Here is a 20,097-nt window from a genome sequence, read left to right on the forward strand (position 1 = left end):
GCTTCGTAGAGCAGGCTGGCCTCGAACTCACAGACATCCGCACCCACCAGCTAAGGAATGCCAGAGGTCACCAGCAGCCCGCTAGAGGACAGCATAGAACAGACTCCTCCTCACAGCTTTAGGAGTGATCCAGCCCCGAGTCCGCCTTTATTTGCACCCTGATGAAACAATCCCAGAACTGTTCAGGCCGTCCATCCTGTGTCACTTTGCTGTAGCAGCCCTAGAACTGCGATAGAATGATGCAAAATTCAAGAGCAGAGACACGAGGGCTGGCAAGAGGGCTCGGCGGGTAAGGACGCCCCCTTGCTATCAAGGCTGAATAACTGAGTTCGGGCCAAGGGACCCCACAAAGTTCAAGGAGAGAGCCAGCCGCTGGATGTTGCCCTCTGACTTCCTCCACACTGGCGCAGGCATGTACACACACACACGCAACATAAAGAAATGTAACCACCTTTTTAAAAAAAAAAAAAAGAAAAGAAAGAAAGAAACATCCCAACTCCAGCAGGCGGCACTGTCCACCAGACACCATCCTCAGCGTGGGCCGCACGGGGAAACCCGGGAGGTGGAGCCACGGTAGCAGCCAGGGAACCACGCGTAGGGGCGTGGCCACCCTGGAAGAAGGGCGTGGCCAGAGCGCAAGCCCCACCTCCTCAGCGCGAGCCTCGACGGTGGGCGTGTCTCCGAGTCTCTCTCCCCAGGAGACACGCGTGGGCCGCTCCCCTCCGGGAGGAGGGCCACCGGGGAGGAGTGCGGTGTCTCTGGCGGCCCCTCCCGGCGCGGAGCCACGTGGTGGGTGCGGGCCGAGCCCTCCGGGAAGAACCTGACCCGTGGGGAGGGGAGGTGGGGTGGTGGGGGTGGAGTGCTCCCGAAGTGCTGCGGCGGAGCAGAGCTCAGAGCTACCGGGTTCAGAGCAGAGAGGCAGTGGCGGCGAGACGAGGGGAGCTCGCAAGGCCGGCGCATGGGGCGCCCCGGCCCCGCCGGTAGCGCGCCCCCGCCGGCCAGGCCGCGCTGAACACAGCCCGCGCGACGCCTGGCATCCGCACCCGGGGCCATGCCGGTCATGAAGGGGTTGCTGGCCCCGCAAAACACCTTCCTGGACACCATCGCCACCCGCTTTGACGGCACGCGTGAGTTGAGTCGGGGCTGGGTCGGGTCTCCTTGGGACGGGGTGGGTATCCTGGATACGGTGAGATCAGGCCACAGAGAATGGGGTGCAGGAACTCCTAAAGCCGTGGCGAGGAAGCAGGGTGGGTAGCTGGGGCGAAGGGAGAGGGGGAGACAAGGGTAGGGGGGTGTGACTCGAGGCGAAAGCGGCTCTTTTGTGCCACAAGACGGAGGAGGGGCCTTGGGAGCCACCCACTCCAGGGCAGAGCGGAGCTGGGGGTGTGTGTGGAGGTATCTGAGTCGTGGACACGGGGCAAAGTGGACTGATGACTACAGCCGCCTCGGCCGGAAAAAGAGAGAGAGAGAGAGAGAGAGAGAGAGAGAGAGAGATATCAGACCTCGGCAAGACCTAGTCTGCAGTGAGGTCACGCGCCCCCAGTTCACGAGATATCCGTGTGTGAAGTGGGTGAGGCCAAGCCGGGGCAAGAACGTGAGACCGAGGGAACTCCTCCCCACTAGCCCACCTGAGCTTCGGTCCCGAGTTCAGCACCTTGGACAGCCACACGGCTTCCTCCTAGCCTCTTCTCCCGCCCTTCCCTCTCCCAACTCTGGAACCCCCAGGTCTTCCTTTGTCCCTCTCCGAAACCCTGGCCCGCATTAGGAGGGTGGGGGAGCGGTAGCCGAGGGCGGAAACCGAGCCGCCAGGGCCCTACCCCCCCTTGTTTCCATAGCGCCAATCACCGAGGCAACGGGGCCCTGGGATGGAAGAAGTAGGCTGTGCCCAGGACCTAGAGCTTCCTAGGCACCTTCAGTGTCCAGACCAGCCACCTCATCCCCTGACAGTATACCCTCTCCTAGGGTCCTTGAACCGTGTCTCACACTCAGCCTGTCCCTGGATGCCCCCACCCACAGCCTGAAGCTAGAGGGAGCAACTCAGGTTCCGGTGCTGAGTTCTCCCCGTTTGACTTTGAGCATCAGGAGCAGATCCCCTGTTAACTAGTTAAATAAATAATAATCAGAAAGTCGGCATTTCCTGGAAGGCAAGAAAAAGGATGTGTCTCCAGTCTTTCCCTCACTCTAAGCACATTTATGAGTTTGGAAGTGTTCTGCCCTTTGGTTTAACCCTAAGAAAGTGCGTTGTCATCAGAATCTTTGTCCTCCCCTCCTTTATCCAAGGATGTGCTTCCAAAACCGAGTGACTATGGGGGGATCTTTTTTCCTTCCTCACAGTAGCACTTCCTGAGCTCTGGGAGACCTTCTTTCTGAGTTACCTGATGCAACCCACATCCATGAGGGAAAGGCACACTGTGTCCCACTTTGCAGATAAGGATGCTGAGGCACAGGCATCATGGTTAACTCGCCCAGAGTTGTGTTCTGTAGGTGATGGAAGTGAGAGCTGGGACTCATGTCTTTACCATTCTATGTTGCTCTCTGCAGTCACAGCTCCCCAGCTTGTGGGCAGGAGCAGGGACGGCATGGCCTTGTGGGGTTCCTTCTGAAGCCATCCAACAGGCCCTGCATGGACTCTAGGCCACCCCTGAGTCCTTGCCCTTTTATTCTACCTCTTGTCCTCATTTCAGAACATCTCAACGGGAGATTAGGAATCACCTGGAAGCTTCTAGCCCTCTGGTGTCTGCCCATGTCTTGAGTGAACTGTTGTTTATCTGGAAGTTAGCTCCCATCTTGGCCTGGCCCTGACCTTGACTTCTCCCTCCTGTAGACAGCAACTTCCTTCTGGCCAATGCACAGGGCCCACGGGGTTTTCCCATCGTCTACTGCTCTGACGGCTTCTGTGAGCTCACTGGCTACGGCCGCACCGAGGTCATGCAGAAAACCTGTAGCTGCCGGTTTCTCTATGGCCCAGAGACCAGTGAGCCGGCCCTGCAACGGCTGCAAAAAGCCCTGGAGGGCCACCAGGAACACCGAGCTGAAATATGCTTCTACCGAAAGGACGGTGAGGAGCCTGAACTGGCTTGCTTGACATCTGCCCAAATCCCAGGCCTCACCCAGAGTCTGCTGGGCACAGAGAAGCAGAGGGGCTTATCCTTCCACAGCCCCAGGCTGGTTGCAGGACCGAGGTCATACCTGATCCTTTCTGGGCCTTGGTCTCTCCATTTGTAAAGGGAAGGAACCAGGTGACAAATCTCTGGGGTGTCTCCCAGCCCTAAACCTTTACCAAAGCCTTTGACCACATGAAGGAACCAAGGAGGACCAAAGGCATGCACGAGGGCTGCTCACACACCTCTTGCCCTCTCTCTGTTGCCCACAGGCTCAGCCTTTTGGTGTCTTCTGGACATGATGCCCATCAAGAATGAGATGGGCGAGGTTGTGCTTTTCCTATTCTCCTTCAAGGACATCACTCAGAGCGGAGGCCCAGGACTTGGCTCACCAGGAATCCATGGGGACAATAATCATGGTAACTACAAGTTGGGGTCACAGTAGACCATGCCACACATAGTCTCTTAGGATGCACCCCAATTCATATGTCTAATTTTCCCCCCCCAATAGAAAACTCTCTTGGGAGGAGGGGAACTAGCTCTAGACTTCGGTCCACCAGGAGGCAGAACCGGACCGTCCTACACCGATTGACTGGCCACTTTGGTCGCCGGGGCCAGAGAAGCATGAAGGCCAATAATGTGAGTTCTACTCCCAACAGACATTTCCAAGTCCTCCAGCCCTAATTCCCAGCTACCTTGTCCCTGTTTTTCCTGTCTGCTCAGTCTCCCTCTGTTGATTTATTCCTCCGTCCACCCATTTTCCATATACTACTTTCTGCTTCTTTTCATATGGCCCCCAAATCCCTCCTCCACCCCCATTTCCTTTTCTCCAGTAGGTGATTGACATTGCTCTGGTGATGTCACCGGGGATGGGGTTCTAGCGGTGATCCTCCCCCTGAGTGTGAGGGACAAACTCAGAAGCTGCAGTGATCCTAAGAAGAAAAACCCGGTTGTGGACCTAGCATCCCACCCAATGTACCACCCCAAGGATCCTGACAAAGCCAAATAATGAGGCTCCCATCCCCTGCTACAGTCCTTAAGGCCGCAGGGTCTGGATCAGCAGTGCTAACTTCCCCCCTCTGGGAAGTACTCACCCCTCACCTGGTCCCTAGAGCTCAGAAAGAACTACAGAAAAGTTATGACCCCTCAGGCTAGGACATTTACCTAATTGTCTTAATCTCTTCAAGTAGGGCAAAGGTCGATCCATGTAAACACTGCTGATAAAGCATGATTTCTTCAAAAGGGGCCTGAGGGTGTTTTGTGTAGATTTAGCTGAGTGATAGGCTGCCTTCCTGGAAAGCCCGAGGCCTCTAGGTTCAGTCCCTAGCACAAGAAAGGAAAGGAAGAAGTGAAAAGAAACAATTACAAAAAGGAGCCTGAGCCGGGTGGAGTGCCTTGAGCCTGTAATCCCAGCAAACGGTGAGGCAGAGGCAGATGGATCTCTGTGAGTTCAAGGCCAGCCTGGTCTACAAAGTGAATCCAGGACAGCCAAGTCTACCCAGAGAGACCCTGTCTCAAAAAACAAACAAACAAACAAGAGCCTGAGCAATAGCTTGGTACAGAGACGAAAGTGCCAGGTGCCAACCTGAGAACTCCCCCTCCCATATCTTCCGTCGTCTCCTTTCTGGCCACCCTTACAATGCGTACCTTTCCCTTTTCCCTATCCCTGACTCTCCCTTCCCCCAGCCTCAACTTCTCTTTCCCCCAAGTGTCCCCAACCGCCACCCCTCTCCCTTTAGAACGTGTTTGAGTCAAAGCCATCAGTGCCTGAGTACAAAGTGGCCTCCGTGGGGGGCTCCCGCTGCCTCCTCCTCCACTACAGCATCCCCAAGGCTGTCTGGGATGGCCTCATCCTCCTTGCCACATTCTACGTTGCGGTTACCGTCCCCTACAACGTCTGCTTCTTGGGTGATGACGACACCCCCATCACTTCCCGACACACCCTCGTCAGCGATATCGCTGTGGAGATGCTCTTCATCCTAGGTCAGACCCTCTGCTCTACTAACCTGGAGGGTGGGCTGTGGGGACCCACTCTAGCAAGCCTCCCTCCATCCTGGGTCTACAGGGCCCTTTCCAAGCTTGAATAGTCTCCTCCTTGTAGTTCTGAGTTCTAGGGGCCTAGTTAAGGCATGAGTGTGCCCTCAGAATGGGAGGAGCCTAACACATCCCCTTCCCCAGACCCTGAAGGTCCCATAGTGACCAGTGTCCTGCAGCTTTCAGCCTTGTGGCCTCTCCTTATAGATCAAAGAGTCTTAGCTGTCTTCATTCTGCCTTCTCCTTCATTCTGGGTCTCCAATGCTCACACCTCGCTTTCCCCATTCATTAGCAGCCTGACCTTAGAGTCCAGGCCATGGTCCCTGGTAACAGCCTCTTACTTTCCGCAGACATCATCCTGAACTTCCGCACCACCTATGTGTCCCAGTCAGGACAGGTGATCTCTGCTCCTCGTTCCATTGGCCTCCACTACCTGGCCACCTGGTTCTTCGTGGACCTTATTGCTGCTTTGCCCTTTGACCTTCTGTATGTCTTCAACATCACTGTGGTGAGTGGCCCCCATCCCACCATGCATCCTGGCATCTGAACTCCAGCCTCTCCCATCAGAGGAGCTACCACAAAGCCAGCCATAGTCCTCCTGTTAATTCCTGTCTCTCTGACCCTGCGATGGGCACAGCCCTGAGCTAGTGACTGGGAAGGAACCCAAAGGGTCTGTGTTCTTGGAGAACTCAGCTCTCAATCTCTGAGGGAAGCTGAGAGAAACGAAGGCTAACTATGGCTACCAAGGCGGCATTGGTCGGGTGCCAGATGAGCGGCACTTTTCACATCTTTGTATTTCACAAACAACTGATGAGCATTTAGCCGTCTGCAAAACACTACATAGGGCCTGGCCACTATGGTGGGGAGAGACAAGGAATTGGCCCCCCTCAAGAGCCCCCTCAGATTGGTGAGACAGTACCAGAGACGCAGAACTGCTGAATGGGAGTTGGCAGCCGCAGTATGGCAGCGCTTCTCGAGGTCTGGGCTGGCTGTGGAGAGCTGGGCAGGAACCCCAGCATATGCAAAACCCTTCTGAAATCAGCCCAGCACCCGGGGGCAGAAGCATCCCAGTTGGGCAGGGGCTGAGTGGTCTGGGAAGAAACTGTTCCTGGGGGAGGTGGGAGCAGAGCCAGGCCTCCAAGAATGAACAGGACTTGGCTAGCAAAGGATGAGAAGCCGGAGAAAGAGCAGAGTAAGTCAAGCCAAGAAGTCAGGGGCCAGGCACTGTACCTGCGCCTCTGTCTTCACTTGGGACTGCCTGGAGAGGCCCTGGATGGTCAGTACAGAGCCAGACAGTAGGTCTTTTCTAGTCCAAGGTGAGGCAGCCTTGCCCTGTGTCCCCAAGCCCCCTCGCCATCGTGGGGGAGGAGAGGTGGAGAGCAGTTTTCCTGTGTGCTCTCCCCGCTGCACTCAGCTATAGCAGGAAACCACCTACACGAAGCCGGATTTAACTAGCCGCCAACGGGCTGTAGGCCCCTTCTCCTGGGCTGTGCACATGTGTGTGCATGCTCCTACACACGTGCGTGCGTACGTGTGCGTGTGTGTGTCTGTCTGTCTGTCTGCCCTGGGGGTCCTAGCCATTCAGAGAAGGCTGCCTGTCCTCAGGCCTGTAGCCATACCTCTATGCCCAGCAGGTAGTGTCAGCCTGGCAGACAGCTGTCCTTCCAGGAGAGGGTATGCTGCAGAGAGCCACCAGTGCCTCCTCTCAGGCTCTCTCCCCTCCTCCAGTGCCTTTAGGAGTATTTTACAGATCAGTACTGTACTTTCACACACGTCATATGGAACCCTTCAGGAAAGCTTCTTAAATCTTTTTTTCAAGTGTTGATATGGAAGCTCAATCCATACCAAATCTCCAGATTCCTGCTCTAGTATTCTTTTCTATATATAGTCTGCTTCCCAGATAACCAGGATCTCCAAATGTACGGCTTAAGGGAGATGAGGAGCGACCCTGGAAGCCTGAGAGAGCTAGAACAGAAATAGAGGGGAAGATGCCCAAGTGTTAGATGGTGTCAAAAGAGTCATGCCAGTGGCATTCCGGCTAAGAAACAATGAGAGGAGGGTCTCTAAAGGTGTGGGACACAGAAGAAAGCGACTTTGGGGAGCCCTGAAGTTTGGGGATTCAAATTAGGGAGCCAGGTGTTCTGGGACTAGAGGTAGGTGTATTTAGTGGTCCGTGTTGAAGAACCAGGGCCTCCTCCTTCCTAGCCCCTTCACTTCACATTAGACATATGCACGGTGGTTCTGGAGCAGTGTAATGAATGCCAGGGCTCTACGGTATGCTCTTCCACGGAGCTCCCTGAAAGGGTGGAGAGGGCTTTTACACGGAGGCCTAGAGCCTACAGCTCTAGCTGCCAAGCTGCTCTATGAACAAATAAGCCCCCAATCTACTCCCTGTCTGTCGTATGAGAAGGCCTTATTGAAGTGTTCAGAGCTATAACAAACACAGCAGATTCAGGGATAGGGCGTCACTGTTTAAACAAAAAACAAAAACAAAAAAAAAAAACTTGTCTAGAATGTATAAGGTTCTGGGTTTGGTCCCTGAGTTCCTCTCCCCATAGCAGTAAGATTAACAAATGTTTACAGGGCCCTTTGCTAGATGGCATGGCTCCACCAACCTCTAGCTCACAGCAGGTGTCCTCAAGCCCTGTTTCCTTCTCATCTGTAGCTGACCTACAAGGGGAAAAGCCCTTAGCCTTTGGTAGTCCTTAGGCCCCTTATTGGTCCCCATTCCATTCATTACCCTTCTCCATGCCAGTTGCCACCCCCGCTTGATGGTTCCCAGGACAGTGGGACTCTGAATAGGAGTCTTCAATAGATCGGTCTACCCCATCCTCATCAGCTCTGACCAGGCTTTCCTCCTGTATCACCCTGGAGTCCTGTGAGGCAGCTTATTCCCAAATGGACTTGGTGTCCATCATCTTAAACCTGAGTTACAGCTTCATTATTTCCTTGGCCTGTGACCTTGAAGCAAAGCCACCAGCTTCTGTGAGCCCCTAGTTCATTTATCAGCAAATTTGGGACCTGGGATGGTAACTGGACCAAAGGCTCAAAGGTGGTTTTGTCTGTTTTCATGAGGATTACGAATGCCTGGCATAGTGGTGGCGACACAGTGTGGTCCTCAGTGGCTAGGTTAACTATTCTCTCCCGATGCGTTTTCTAGTCACTTTCTCAGGACAGCACTGACGGTTATTTTTGCATCTGCCTCCGGCCCCGGGGCGCCTGGTGGGAAGGACCTGGGTGGGGGTGGAGCTCTGTGAGGGCTCTGGGGAGGTGTGCCTGCTGACAGCCTCCCCCACCGCCCTCCCGCAGACCTCGCTGGTGCACCTGCTGAAAACAGTGCGGCTCCTGCGGTTGCTGCGGCTGCTGCAGAAGCTGGAGCGGTACTCGCAGTGCAGCGCGGTGGTGCTCACGCTGCTCATGTCCGTCTTTGCACTCCTTGCCCACTGGATGGCCTGCATCTGGTATGTCATCGGGCGCCGAGAGATGGAGGCCAATGACCCGCTGCTCTGGGACATTGGTGAGACACTAGCCCCAGGCTGTCACTTGCTGCCCCTCCACCTGTCCTGTCCCCAAACTAATGCTACCAGGACTCAGCATCTCCTGATCCCGTATTCCTCGAGCCAGGCAGTAAAATGCCCTGTGTCTCTTCTGGATCAAGTGCGGAGACACTGGTTTGAAGACAATGGCCCTGCCTAGGGGAAAACTTCCAGCCTAGCAGGAAAGGAAATCAAGATCAGCAACAGGGGAAATGCAGGGATGAAGAGAGAGTATTTTGAACAAAGGAATCAGTGTGTGTAAAAGTTCAGGAAAGCTTGGTCTCTGCCATCGTCAACTCTTCCTTAGACGCCATTAATGGAGCCTCTGGTCATGAGGCAGACCCAGACCCTAAATGTCTCCTTGAAAGGTCAGGTCCTAGGCACAGTCCTTGACACCTCCCTCTGTTTCTGCCCACACTGACCCAGCACTCGGATCTGGCATCATCTCTCCATCACTACTACCTTGACCCCTACAATGGTCTCAAGGGTTAAGAGCACATGTTGACCTTGAGGAGGACCTGAGTTCAGTTCCCAACACCCCAATGATGGATAGGTAGATCACAGGGGATCCAGTGTCCTCTTCTGACCTGTGCAAGCAACACAGACACACAGTACAAATACATAACATGTTGGCACACACTCATACACATCATAAATAAAATAAATAAAGCTATAATAATAATTTTTTTAAAAGAATAGACACTGCTCCACTCCCAGCTTCTACGTGGGCCGTGACACTAGCTCCGCACTGCCCGCAAACTTAAGTCCATTCTTGGTGGCCATGCGTCCGAGGCAGCCCTGTGTGATCTGTGTCTCCACCACTTTCCTTCTTCCTGCTCAGCCCCTGTACACTAGCTCTCCTCCTGGACCTAGCACCTGCTGCTTTCTCACTCTGGGCCTTCTACATATTTTCTTCCCGGGGAGGCCCCGACTTCCTTTCCTTCCCCAAGGTGAATTTTCTATTCTCTCAGCCTCAACCACAAAATATCTCATGTCCTAAGAGAACAATATCCCTAGGATCCATGCAGGCTCCTCCTAAACTGCTGTGATTTCTAGTACACTCTGTTTTAGTGCTTGACTTCCACCTGTAATGGCTTGTTTTCCCTTCCCTTTGACAGTGTTTACAGGTGACAGCCGGGACAGCCCTGACTGGGTCAGATCTCCGTATCCTCCCTGCCACACACACACTGGAAACATACAGAAACATACCAGGGAGTCAGTGGGGCCCCTGTAGCGGAGGGTAGCCTTGGAGTGTAACTGTAGCCAGTTCATGGCCTCCAGGCCCAGTCACAGCTTGTTCTCAGCTGCTACATATATGCCTGTCTCCTCTGTAAATGTGTCTCCGAGGTCAAACAGGCAGATCAGGTCAAGAGCAACGCTTTCCCCAGCGCTTGGGTAGCCGGCCGTAATTTCTTGCATCCCTCCATAACTCAGGTTGGTTGCACGAGCTGGGCAAGCGGCTGGAGGAGCCTTACGTCAACGGCTCGGCAGGTGGACCTTCTCGGCGCAGCGCCTACATCGCCGCGCTCTACTTCACGCTGAGCAGCCTCACCAGCGTAGGCTTCGGCAACGTGTGTGCCAACACCGACGCTGAGAAGATCTTCTCCATCTGCACCATGCTCATAGGCGGTGAGGCCAGACCCTCTATTCCCAGGGAGCCCGGGAATCCGGGCTTGTGCACAGGCAAAAACAGGTTACCTCTTGCAAGGGGTAAAATACCCAAGGTCATGACCTAAGGAGGTGATGCGAGGAGTATGGGTCTGCTTCACCTATGGATCGTCACCTACTTCCCCTGCCTCTGATTGCTAGATACCCTCACGGGACTCTCCCAGCTCTCCTGTGCCTCCCCAGGACTTCTGAGACCCCTGCAAGGCAGGGTGATCGGGGTGGGGAGGGCACGGGGAGTAAATGGAGGGGCGAGGGCGCCTCATGCTCTGTGGGTCACCACCTCTGCAGCGCTGATGCATGCAGTCGTGTTCGGGAACGTCACGGCCATCATCCAGCGCATGTACTCCCGACGCTCGCTCTACCACAGCCGCATGAAGGATCTCAAGGACTTCATCCGGGTGCATCGCCTGCCCCGCCCCCTCAAGCAGCGCATGCTCGAGTACTTCCAGACTACGTGGGCCGTCAACAGCGGCATCGACGCCAACGAGGTAGGGCCGAGCAGGGGCTCCTGCCGTGTGGCCGTGCGGTGGGGAAGGGGTACTGCCTTTTCACGATTGGAACGGAGGCAACCAGGGTCTAGGGAGGCCCAGGGCTCCGAGCAAGGATGTGCACCCAGCCAAATCCAAATCCCTTCCTTTGGTGCCTGAACATGGAGGTTGAAAGGAAGCAGAATGCTTCAGGCTGGACTTGGGTGGACATCTTGCCTTCTCTGGGCCTCAGTTTCTCCATCATGGTAGGTTTCCGTTTCTCCCAGTCCCGTGGTGGGCCAAGCCATCATTTCCCATTCCTTCTCTATATTCTGAACACACTGGAGGCTGGGAGTAGCTAGAGATGGTTACATGCAGCCTGAACTCTAAAGGAGACCCTGAGAAAGGCGAGAGTGGGAGAAAGGTAGAGAGAAGCACGTAGTGAATGGAACCATACAGAAGTGACGTTTCTGCAGGGCCCTTATTGAGTCTGAGCCTATAGGAGACAAGGGAGGTGGCAGAAGAAGGGGTACATTATAGTCAAGAGAATCGGTCTGCTATGAGAAGGCCATGCAAGGCAAAAAAAACCAAACCAAAACAAAACAAAAAACCCCACACAAACAAACAAACAAACAAAAAACTAGATTCCTGGGTGCTGGTAAAGCAGAGTGAATGAGCTCAAGGATCTGAAAGTAGCTGAGTGAACCTTGGAGAAGGGGAGGTTGTATTGGAGGGGTACCAGTGCCAGAGCTGGAGCTTGGGCAGCTTCAGCCTCAGAGAGCAGATAGCCTTGAGTTTGCAGTTTTATTCTAAAATGGGGTGTGGCAGAGGGTGGAGGAGGAAGGGATGGGAGGAATTTGCTGGGAAAGGATCCACAAGAGCAGGCACTTTCTCTTTTTTTTTTTTTAAGCCATTTATTATGTATACAGTGTTCTGTCTGCATGTACACCTGCATGCCAGAAGAGGGCACCAGATCTCACTGTAGATGGTTGTGAGCCACCATGTGGTTGCTGGGAATTGAACTCAGGACCTCTGGAAGAACAGTCAGTGCTCTTAACCTCTGAGCCATCTCTCCAGCCCTGAGCAGGTACTTTCTAGTCAGTTGCAAGAGAGCAGCTCACAGTGATGCCCAGTGATGCCACAGTGATGGCTTGGGGTCAAGGGATGAGATGAAGGGATGCTGAACTTAGGGATGGAGTTGAGAGTCCAGGGCTAAGCCGTCACAAGTATACAGTGTCTATGGCAGACTCAGGTGGACGCTGTCCATCAGGTAGTTGTAAATACATATGTAAACCCAACATTAGGGCTTCCAGCCATGAGGAGCGTTGAAGACAGGCTGGTTGCCATATGGGGACAATGAAGAAGTGCGTTGAGGGGATAGGCTATACGAGGAGGCTCAGGAAGAGATGAGGAAGGAACACCAGAGATAAGGGAGGAAAATTGGGAGGGAGCCCCTTCCCAGGGCCCAGGCAGGACAACAAGAGGCCAGCAAGACAGAGTTGCTGAGGGGGCTCCATGATATTACGAGGGAAGTGTGGAGAGAACTGATAAATAATCCAGACCTAGCACAAGCCTGCATTTTTACAGATAGGGATACTGAGGCCCAGAGATGAGAAATAGAGGTCCAGAGTCCTCAGGAATGTAAGAACAAAGATGACTCCTACTTTCCCAATTCCCAGTTGAAGTCTGACCCACCAAGGACCACTATTGACTACACAGAATTAAGCCATCAGAATCCACGAGTGCTCAGTGTGTGTAGCCACGTGCGGTACCCAGAGAGAAGACTGGGTCTCTGCCCAGGAGTTAGATTCAGTGATCAACATGGCAAAGAAAATTGAGGCTAGAGAGAGAGAGAGAAAAAAAAGTCTTCCTGAAGGTCCAGTGGGTGGGTAACTTTAAAGAGAGGACAAGTTGGCACCCTGGCCTTGGGGACAGCCCAACTCATTTGTAGATCTGAGTAGTGATTGCAGGGGGATGGCCAGAACGACCTCTGCCTCTTCTGCAGTTGCTGCGTGACTTCCCAGACGAGCTGCGGGCTGACATTGCTATGCACCTGAATCGGGAGATCCTGCAGCTGCCGCTGTTTGGAGCAGCTAGCAGGGGCTGCCTTCGGGCCCTCTCCCTGCACATCAAGGCCTCATTTTGTGCTCCTGGGGAGTACCTGTTGCGCCGGGGGGACGCCCTACAGGCGCACTACTATGTCTGCTCCGGCTCGCTTGAGGTGCTCCGAGACAACATGGTGCTGGCCATCCTTGGTGAGGTCCCCCCACCACACACTGCCCATCCTAAGACCTTTCCCAGAGGCCTTGGAAATAGCCTGGAGACCCCTAATGAGTCCCTAGAAGGACCACTGAAGAATATTCTTCCTTGATCCCTTCACCCTATTAGTTCCCCTTTGGCCATCACCCCTACTCTCCCCTAACTCTTTGGCCACTCCTTAACCCACTGGCCCTTCTTCAGTGACCATCACTCACCCTTTTCCATTGCATCATCTTCCAGTTCCATTGTCCCTTCCCCAATGACTCTAAACCTGTTGACCTTCACCCTTTAACTGGTCCCTGTGGCCACTCTTTATTGATCATCTGATTCTATTGGTCATTTCTCCAGCACTTTTAGCATCTCCCGCCAGCTGTCACCCAGCTTCGCTGGCCGTTCTCTATCGGCCTTTTCCAAGTTCCCTGATTCCCTCTTCCAATGAGCTTCATTAACGTACCTTCAACCATCCTTAACTATACTGACCGTCTCCCACTGATATCCAACATTCCCTTCATCCCTCTTAATTGCCCCCTTCCTTTATCCATAGGGAAGGGGGACTTGATTGGGGCAGACATCCCTGAGTTGGGGCAGGAGCCTGGGTCAGGGACAGGCCCCAGCTGCGTGCTGAAGACCAGTGCTGATGTGAAAGCACTGACGTACTGTGGCCTGCAGCAGCTGAGCAGCCGAGGGCTGGCCGAGGTCCTGAGGCTGTATCCGGAGTATGGTGCTGCCTTCCGGGCCGGCCTACCTCGGGACCTAACGTTCAACCTGCGCCAAGGCTCTGAAAACAATGTACGTAAGCACTGTGTGGGCTGCTACCCCACCAAGGTACCTCCCTTCAAAACAGATCTCTGCTTGAATCTCTCTCCTCCCTAAAAAGATCACCTCTTAACTCCAGCTACCCTCTTCTGTTGCTTCATATACACCTACATCCTCCCAGCCCCCGACAATCTCTCACAACCTTCTACTCTTGCTGAGCACCTCTTAGCCTCATCTTAGCTTGATGAACATCCAACTCCTCCTTTTATGTCCTTCTCTGAACTGGTGTCATAACCCTCCCCCCAACACACACACACACACACAGAGGTTCCTCTCCTCTGCTATTGTCCCAGTGTCTCCCACTCATGCACTCAACTACTTCACGCTGTTAGGTAGAGTGAAGAGGGGGTGCACCAGAGGAGCGCAGAGGTAGGAGTCAGCTTGAACCCCCATTCTGTCTCCACAGGGCCTCGGCCGCTTCTCACGTTCTCCTGGCCTCTCCCAGGTAATCACCACATCCGGGCGGGGTGAGGTTGTTCTGTGGAGAGGTTGGGAGGGGGACAGCTTTCCTTGGCAACTCTGCCACAGGGAGAAGAAAGAGAGGATGGAGAGAAGATTGTGGTGCCAGGGGTTCCATCCTAAAGGGTCCTGTTGTCCACTGTCCAGTAACAACTGCTGCTCCCTTTTCCCGCAGTCACGCTCTGACACTCTTGGTTCCTCTTCGGACAAGACTCTGCCATCCATCACAGAAGCTGAGGGTGGCATGGAGCCTGGGGCTGGTCCCAAGCCCCGTCGGCCCCTCCTGCTGCCCAACCTCAGTCCGGCACGACCTCGGGGGTCCCTGGTCAGCCTTTTGGGCGAGGAGCTGCCCCCATTCTCAGCCCTCGTCTCCTCTCCTTCCCTGTCCCCATCTCCTTCCCCTGCCCTGGCTGGCCGGGGTCAGGGTCCCTCCCTGCACGGCCCTCCCAGGGGCTCTGCTGCCTGGAAGCCCCCCCAGCTCCTCATTCCCCCACTGGGAACATTTGGACCTCCGGACCTCAGTCCCCGGTGAGATGCCAGCCTTCCTTGCCTTTCCCATATCCCTGCTGGCTTCCAGAACCTTCTTTGGGCTCCATTCCCAGCGTTCCAACCAGTGCTCCTTACTGTCCCTGCCCCATTTGCCAACCCCGCCTTTCCAACCACAGCTTGCAATCCCATTCCGCTTTGACCACTGTTCTTCCCTACTTTCCTGCCTCTGCTGTCCTCATTCACCTTCTGCCTGCTCTACCCTGGCCCCGCACCCTCCCTATGGTGCTGATGAATGCTACTCTACCCCCAGGATCGTGGATGGCATTGAGGACTCCAGTAAGCCAGCTGAGGCCCCTACATTCCGGTTCAGCAAGAGGCCAGAGCCCACCAGAATTCGCTCACAGGCTGCCCCTTCAAGTAAGGAACCGCCGTGAATTCAGTTCACAGTCAGTCATCTGTCTGCTCAATTATCTGTCCATTCACCCATCCATCTATCCATCTACCCATCCATCTATCCATCCGTCCCCATCCACCTTTCTATTCACATACCCATCTGTCCACGTACCCATCCATTCACCTGGCCTATCATCCACTCATTCATCCACCCACCCATCCATCTCATCCATCCATCCATCCATCCATTTATCCATCCACCCCATGACACATGTATTACGGGCCATCCGTGGGATGTAAACCAGATCCTGCCGAAGGAATACATGCCATTCTAGGAACACACAGTCAAACCAAATCCTGCCAACATTTTAGCTGGGGGTAGGGAGGAGAGGAACACCTGTGCTCACAGATAAACAATTCTAGAATTCTGTGCCGAGTACTACAACTGAGTGAACAGGACTCGGTGGTGGGAATGGAGGGGACACTTTGGCTACTTCTTAAATAGACTGTAAGGAGCCACTGGCATGGTTCAATGGTAAAGCTTGATGAACTGAGTTTGACCCCTAGAATCCATACGATGGGAGGAGAGAAGTGACTTCCTAGCACTCCCCATTTCTCTGACACCGGAACATTCTATTCCTTGCTTTCTGCTTGTCCAGCAAGAGAGAGATGTGGGGACTTGGGTATTTTTGCTCTTCAAACTCATCTGTATCTCTTTACTCCCTTCTGCCTGTAGGCCCTAGGCCCAGCCGGGAACTGGCCACAGAGGCAGCAGAGGAAGTGAAGGAAAAGGTCTGCAAGTTGAACAAGGAGGTGGGTTTGGCTTGGTTCTTCCCCTCCAACCCCAGAGAATATTGTCCTGGGGTCGGAGGGGAGCAGGTCATGTTCTGGAGCCAGCCAGAGGCCTGTGTTCTGTTAGGCACACCAGCTAAATCACCATGGAGAAATCCCACAGCCATGCTGAGCTTCTGTTTTCTCCCCTACAAGTTAGAAAAATATGTGGGCAGTGGTGACGCAGCCTTTAATTCTGGCACTTGGGAGGCAGGGACAGGCAATGTCTGAGTGTAAGGCCAGCCTGCTCTACAAAGTTCTAGGACAGCTAGGTCTACACAGAGAAACCCTGTCTTGAAAAATCAAATAGCCTATAATCTCAGCACTTGGGAGGCAGAGGCAATTGGATCTCTGTTGAGTTTGAGGCCAGCTTGGTCTAGAAAGCCAGTCTAGGACAGCCAAGGCTACACAGAGAAACCTTGTTTCAAAAAACCAAAGAGAGAAAGGGGGGAGGGGTGTTGGAGAGATGGCTCAGCAGTTAAGAGCACTGGCTGCTCTTCCAAAGGTCCTGAATTCAATTCTCAGCAACCACATGGTGGCTCACAACCATCTATAGTGAGATCTGGTGCCCTCTTCTGGTGAGCAGGTGTACACGCAGGCAGAACACTGTATACATAGTAAATAAATAAATCTTAAAAAAGAAAGAAGAAAAATAAAATAAATATGTCGGGGGTGGTAGTGCATGCCTTTAATCCCAGCACTCAGGAAGCAGAGGCAGGCAGATCTCTGTGAGTTTGAGGCCAGCCTGGTCTACAAAGCAAGTTCAGAACAGCCAAGGCTACACAGAGAAACCCTGTCTTGAAAAACCAAAATAAATAAATAGATAAATAGATAGATACATAAATTGAAAAAATAATATGTCCTTCCCAGAAGTGTGAGGATGAGACAGAGTGCACGCATTTCTGGCCCAGTCCCTGCTGCATTTCAGGTACTGACACCTCTTCCACCCAGAACTGGGTCTCCATTTACAGCCTGGGACCATCCAACCAAACACCAAGTCTAATGCTCAAGGCTCAAGTCTTTTCTCTTTACCCAATCATGGAAAATGTGGGGTGTGTGTGTGTGTGTGTGTGTGTTGGGAGAGGGTCAGTGGATAGGGAAGCTTGCTTTTAGGCTTAGAGGACCTATTCCCACAAGGCTGAACCCTGGCCAGGAAGAGCCCATATTCTATATGCCTAGGCTAGGCACCGCCTCTACTTGTTCCCCAAGGGATCTCGGTACTGCCGCCACACAGCAACCAAGCCCAGCCCTTGGGAGTTACCTTCCTTCAGTTCTGATAAACACCAGGTAGCCCAGAGAGGTGGCACCTGGGCCAGAGCAGGGCCTAGAGCTATCTCCGGATCACGGTTAATGGCAAGTCCGGCTTCTGCTCCCTGCCTCAGGCTGCCCTCAGCTCTAGGCCAGTGATTCGATTCGCAAACCTGAGTTTGTGTCAGAACTACCTTTTAAAATACAGTTTCCTGGGCCTTAACCAGTTTGGAATGTCTGGGGTGGGGCCAAGAACTCTGCATTTTGACAAGTTTCTCAATAGATTCTACCCTCACTGAGGTCTGGAAAACCCTCATGAAGACACCTGCGTGTGTGTGTGTGTGTGTGTGTGTGTGTGTGTGTGTGTGTGGTGAGCAAAGGATGAAGGGGGAGCCATGCCTATAACCCTAAAACTGCAGGGGTAGAGGCAAAGAGGATCAGGACCATCCTTGGCTACATGGCAAATTTGAGGCTAGCCTGAGCTGAGACAGTCTCAAGGAGATGACTTAACTGGTAAAGTACCTGCCACACAGGCTTAAGGACTTGAGTTCTGATCTCTACATAAAAGCCAGGCATGTCTGTAACACCAGTGTTAGGGAAGGGATGCTGGTCCGCCAGTCTAGATGACTGGTCAGTTCCAGGTTCAATGACAAAAAACTGTATCTCAGTCTTTTTTTTTTCTTCCTTCCCTCCCCGCCCCCATCTTGGAACTTGTTCTATGGACTAAGCTGCCCTCAAACTCAGAGATCTGCCTGCCTCTGCCTCCAGAGTGCTGGGATTAAAGGTGTGTGCCTCCACTGTCCAGTGAGGCTCTGTCTCAAAACAAACAAACAAACAATCCCCAAACTAAAACTAAACAAACCTATAGAGAGTGATGAGAGGAAGCTATCCAATGTTGACCTCTGGCCTAGAGGATCACCTGCATTCAAGTGCGTGAGTGAGTGCGTTTGTGTGTCACACACAGATTAAATAAATACATAAAAAAGCAAGGCATTGGGGGCAGCAGTGTCTGTGGCTAAAAATCCTTTTTGGAAATAAACTGGGGTACTTACCCCTGGGGTATTATAGCCCCTGCCCTTTCTTCCCACATGGCTGAGAGCAGACAGTGGTTGAAGAATTTTGTAAACTAGTAGGGGGGATGAGGGGTGGGCCTGGTTACTGTTCTGGCACCCGTGAGACACTTTGCTACGTCTTCAACAGATCTCCCGTCTCAATCAGGAAGTGTCTCAGCTGAGCCGGGAGCTGCGGCAAGTGATGAGCCTCCTGCAGGCAAGGCTGGGCCCCCCAAGCCACCTGGCCGACTCAGCTTGGCTCGCAGACCTTCCTTGCCCCCACCAGAGGCCACCGTGTACCTCTCCTCATGCATCTGGACCACCACCGGGTCTCCAGGATACCACACTCGCTGTGGTCCACTGTCCAGCCACGGTGGGGACAGCGGAGACAGGGGCCACTCCCTCAGAGCTGAGATGCGCCGTGATGCCGCTCTATCCCTCAGAACCTGATCCTCTCGGACCCTCTCCAGTGCCCGAGGGTTCTCCCCTGACCCCAAGCCTCATGAGGCATAGCTTCCAATCTGGGTCAGACACACTCCACTGACCCTGGCCTTCGGGCCTAGGCCTGTCTGGGGTGGGCGTTACCACCTACCATCCAGGGAGGAGCTGGACTCCATGGTCTCTTGCCACCAGCTGGTCTGGTTGGCTCTGGATTCTCTGGACTTTTTAACAAGGAGTGGCCACATCTAACCCCGTTCCATTTCCTAAACCCTCCTCCACCCCCCTCTTCTGTGAAGGGGGCCACCTGAGGCCGTGGAATCCAGCAGGCATGAAATGGAGGACCATGATGCCCTGTTGGGCTGGGCAGAGGAGATGACCTACTTTCTCGCCAAGACTTGGAGGCAGGTATAGACTGAGAAGAATAAGTGTGGTCAAGAGCAAGGGTCTAACCTAGTGAATGAAAGCTGAGTCTAGAGCAAGAGGGCTGGATGTTATTATAGTACTATGGAGCTCTTCTGTCCCAGATTTTGGGTCCTCTGCAGAGGACCCTGAGATCAGCATCACCCTGAGAGGAGTGAATTTGAGAATTCTAGCTGCCTTTTGAGAAACCCAGGACCTCTTAGGCCTCCTACTAGCAGCCAAACTGGAGGAGCTCACTTCATGCCATGGGACTGATGGCTCCAGATGTGTCTTTGGCTCTCAGAACATTCTTCTTTATAAAAATATTAGTTACCAATATAAAAGTCCAGATAGGGCCACAAAATATTCAGTATTCTTAACTTCTCAAGAAAAACAAAGATGTCTGGCTACCAAGAGCCAGCATTCACTGGCAAAAATCAGTAATCACCTGATCTTGGGTGGCTGAGAAATAGTGCCCATTTCTTCATAGTCTCCTGTTTTTGTTTGTTTTTTAATTTTCCTTATGCCCCATTAGCTTCCTTTATTTGTTGGTCTCTGTGTTATTTCAGCTTGCAATCCCTGCCTTAGAATGGGCTCCAAGAGTGTCCTAATAATGTCTGTTCCTACTCTTGCACTTGGGCCTACCAACATCTCTGTTTCTGTCTCTCTACAGGCTGTCATGCAAAGTGGTCCCTCTGCTGCCAGTGGCTAAATGCATTCTAGCATTACCCTTCTGCTGCTCCCACCTCCAGACCTCAGCCAAATCTGCCTCCCTCTCTCCCTCTCTCCACATGGTCTCAACTGAGGGTCTGGGCAATTCACAAGCCCACTCTGGTTTCCAGTCCTCCTTTCCCACTCAATGCCCCAGGCTCACTTTTGGATAATAAATCCTTATATTTTTGTA

General features: G+C 53.3%; 1 protein-coding gene across 1 annotated transcript; it reads left to right on the plus strand.

Moving 5' to 3' along the window:
- The first annotated feature begins 821 nt into the window (after positions 1 to 821).
- On the plus strand, positions 822 to 20,097 carry Kcnh4 (potassium voltage-gated channel subfamily H member 4). The gene is made up of 17 exons (XM_021641199.2): positions 822 to 1,127; positions 2,825 to 3,058; positions 3,374 to 3,520; positions 3,613 to 3,740; positions 4,841 to 5,084; positions 5,486 to 5,643; positions 8,445 to 8,652; positions 10,106 to 10,300; positions 10,628 to 10,827; positions 12,812 to 13,061; positions 13,610 to 13,854; positions 14,288 to 14,326; positions 14,516 to 14,868; positions 15,140 to 15,246; positions 15,959 to 16,035; positions 18,502 to 19,199; positions 19,867 to 20,097. The coding sequence occupies exons 1-16, from the start codon at positions 1,052 to 1,054 to the stop codon at positions 18,895 to 18,897; spliced, it is 3,057 nt and encodes a 1,018-aa protein (XP_021496874.1). The 5' UTR covers positions 822 to 1,051; the 3' UTR covers positions 18,898 to 19,199; positions 19,867 to 20,097.

The sequence above is a fragment of the Meriones unguiculatus genome, chromosome 7, assembly GCF_030254825.1.
Source record: "Meriones unguiculatus strain TT.TT164.6M chromosome 7, Bangor_MerUng_6.1, whole genome shotgun sequence".
Classification (NCBI taxonomy): Eukaryota; Metazoa; Chordata; class Mammalia; order Rodentia; family Muridae; genus Meriones; species Meriones unguiculatus.

Coding starts and splice junctions, on each gene's coding strand:
- Kcnh4 (XM_021641199.2), top strand. CDS start 1,052: ATGCCGGTCATGAAGGGGTTGCTGGCCCCGCAAAACACCTTCCTGGAC. Junction 3,059..3,373: donor ATGCTTCTACCGAAAGGACG/GTGAGGAGCCTG, acceptor TGTTGCCCACAG/GCTCAGCCTTTTGGTGTCTT. Junction 13,855..14,287: donor GCCAAGGCTCTGAAAACAAT/GTACGTAAGCAC, acceptor CTGTCTCCACAG/GGCCTCGGCCGCTTCTCACG.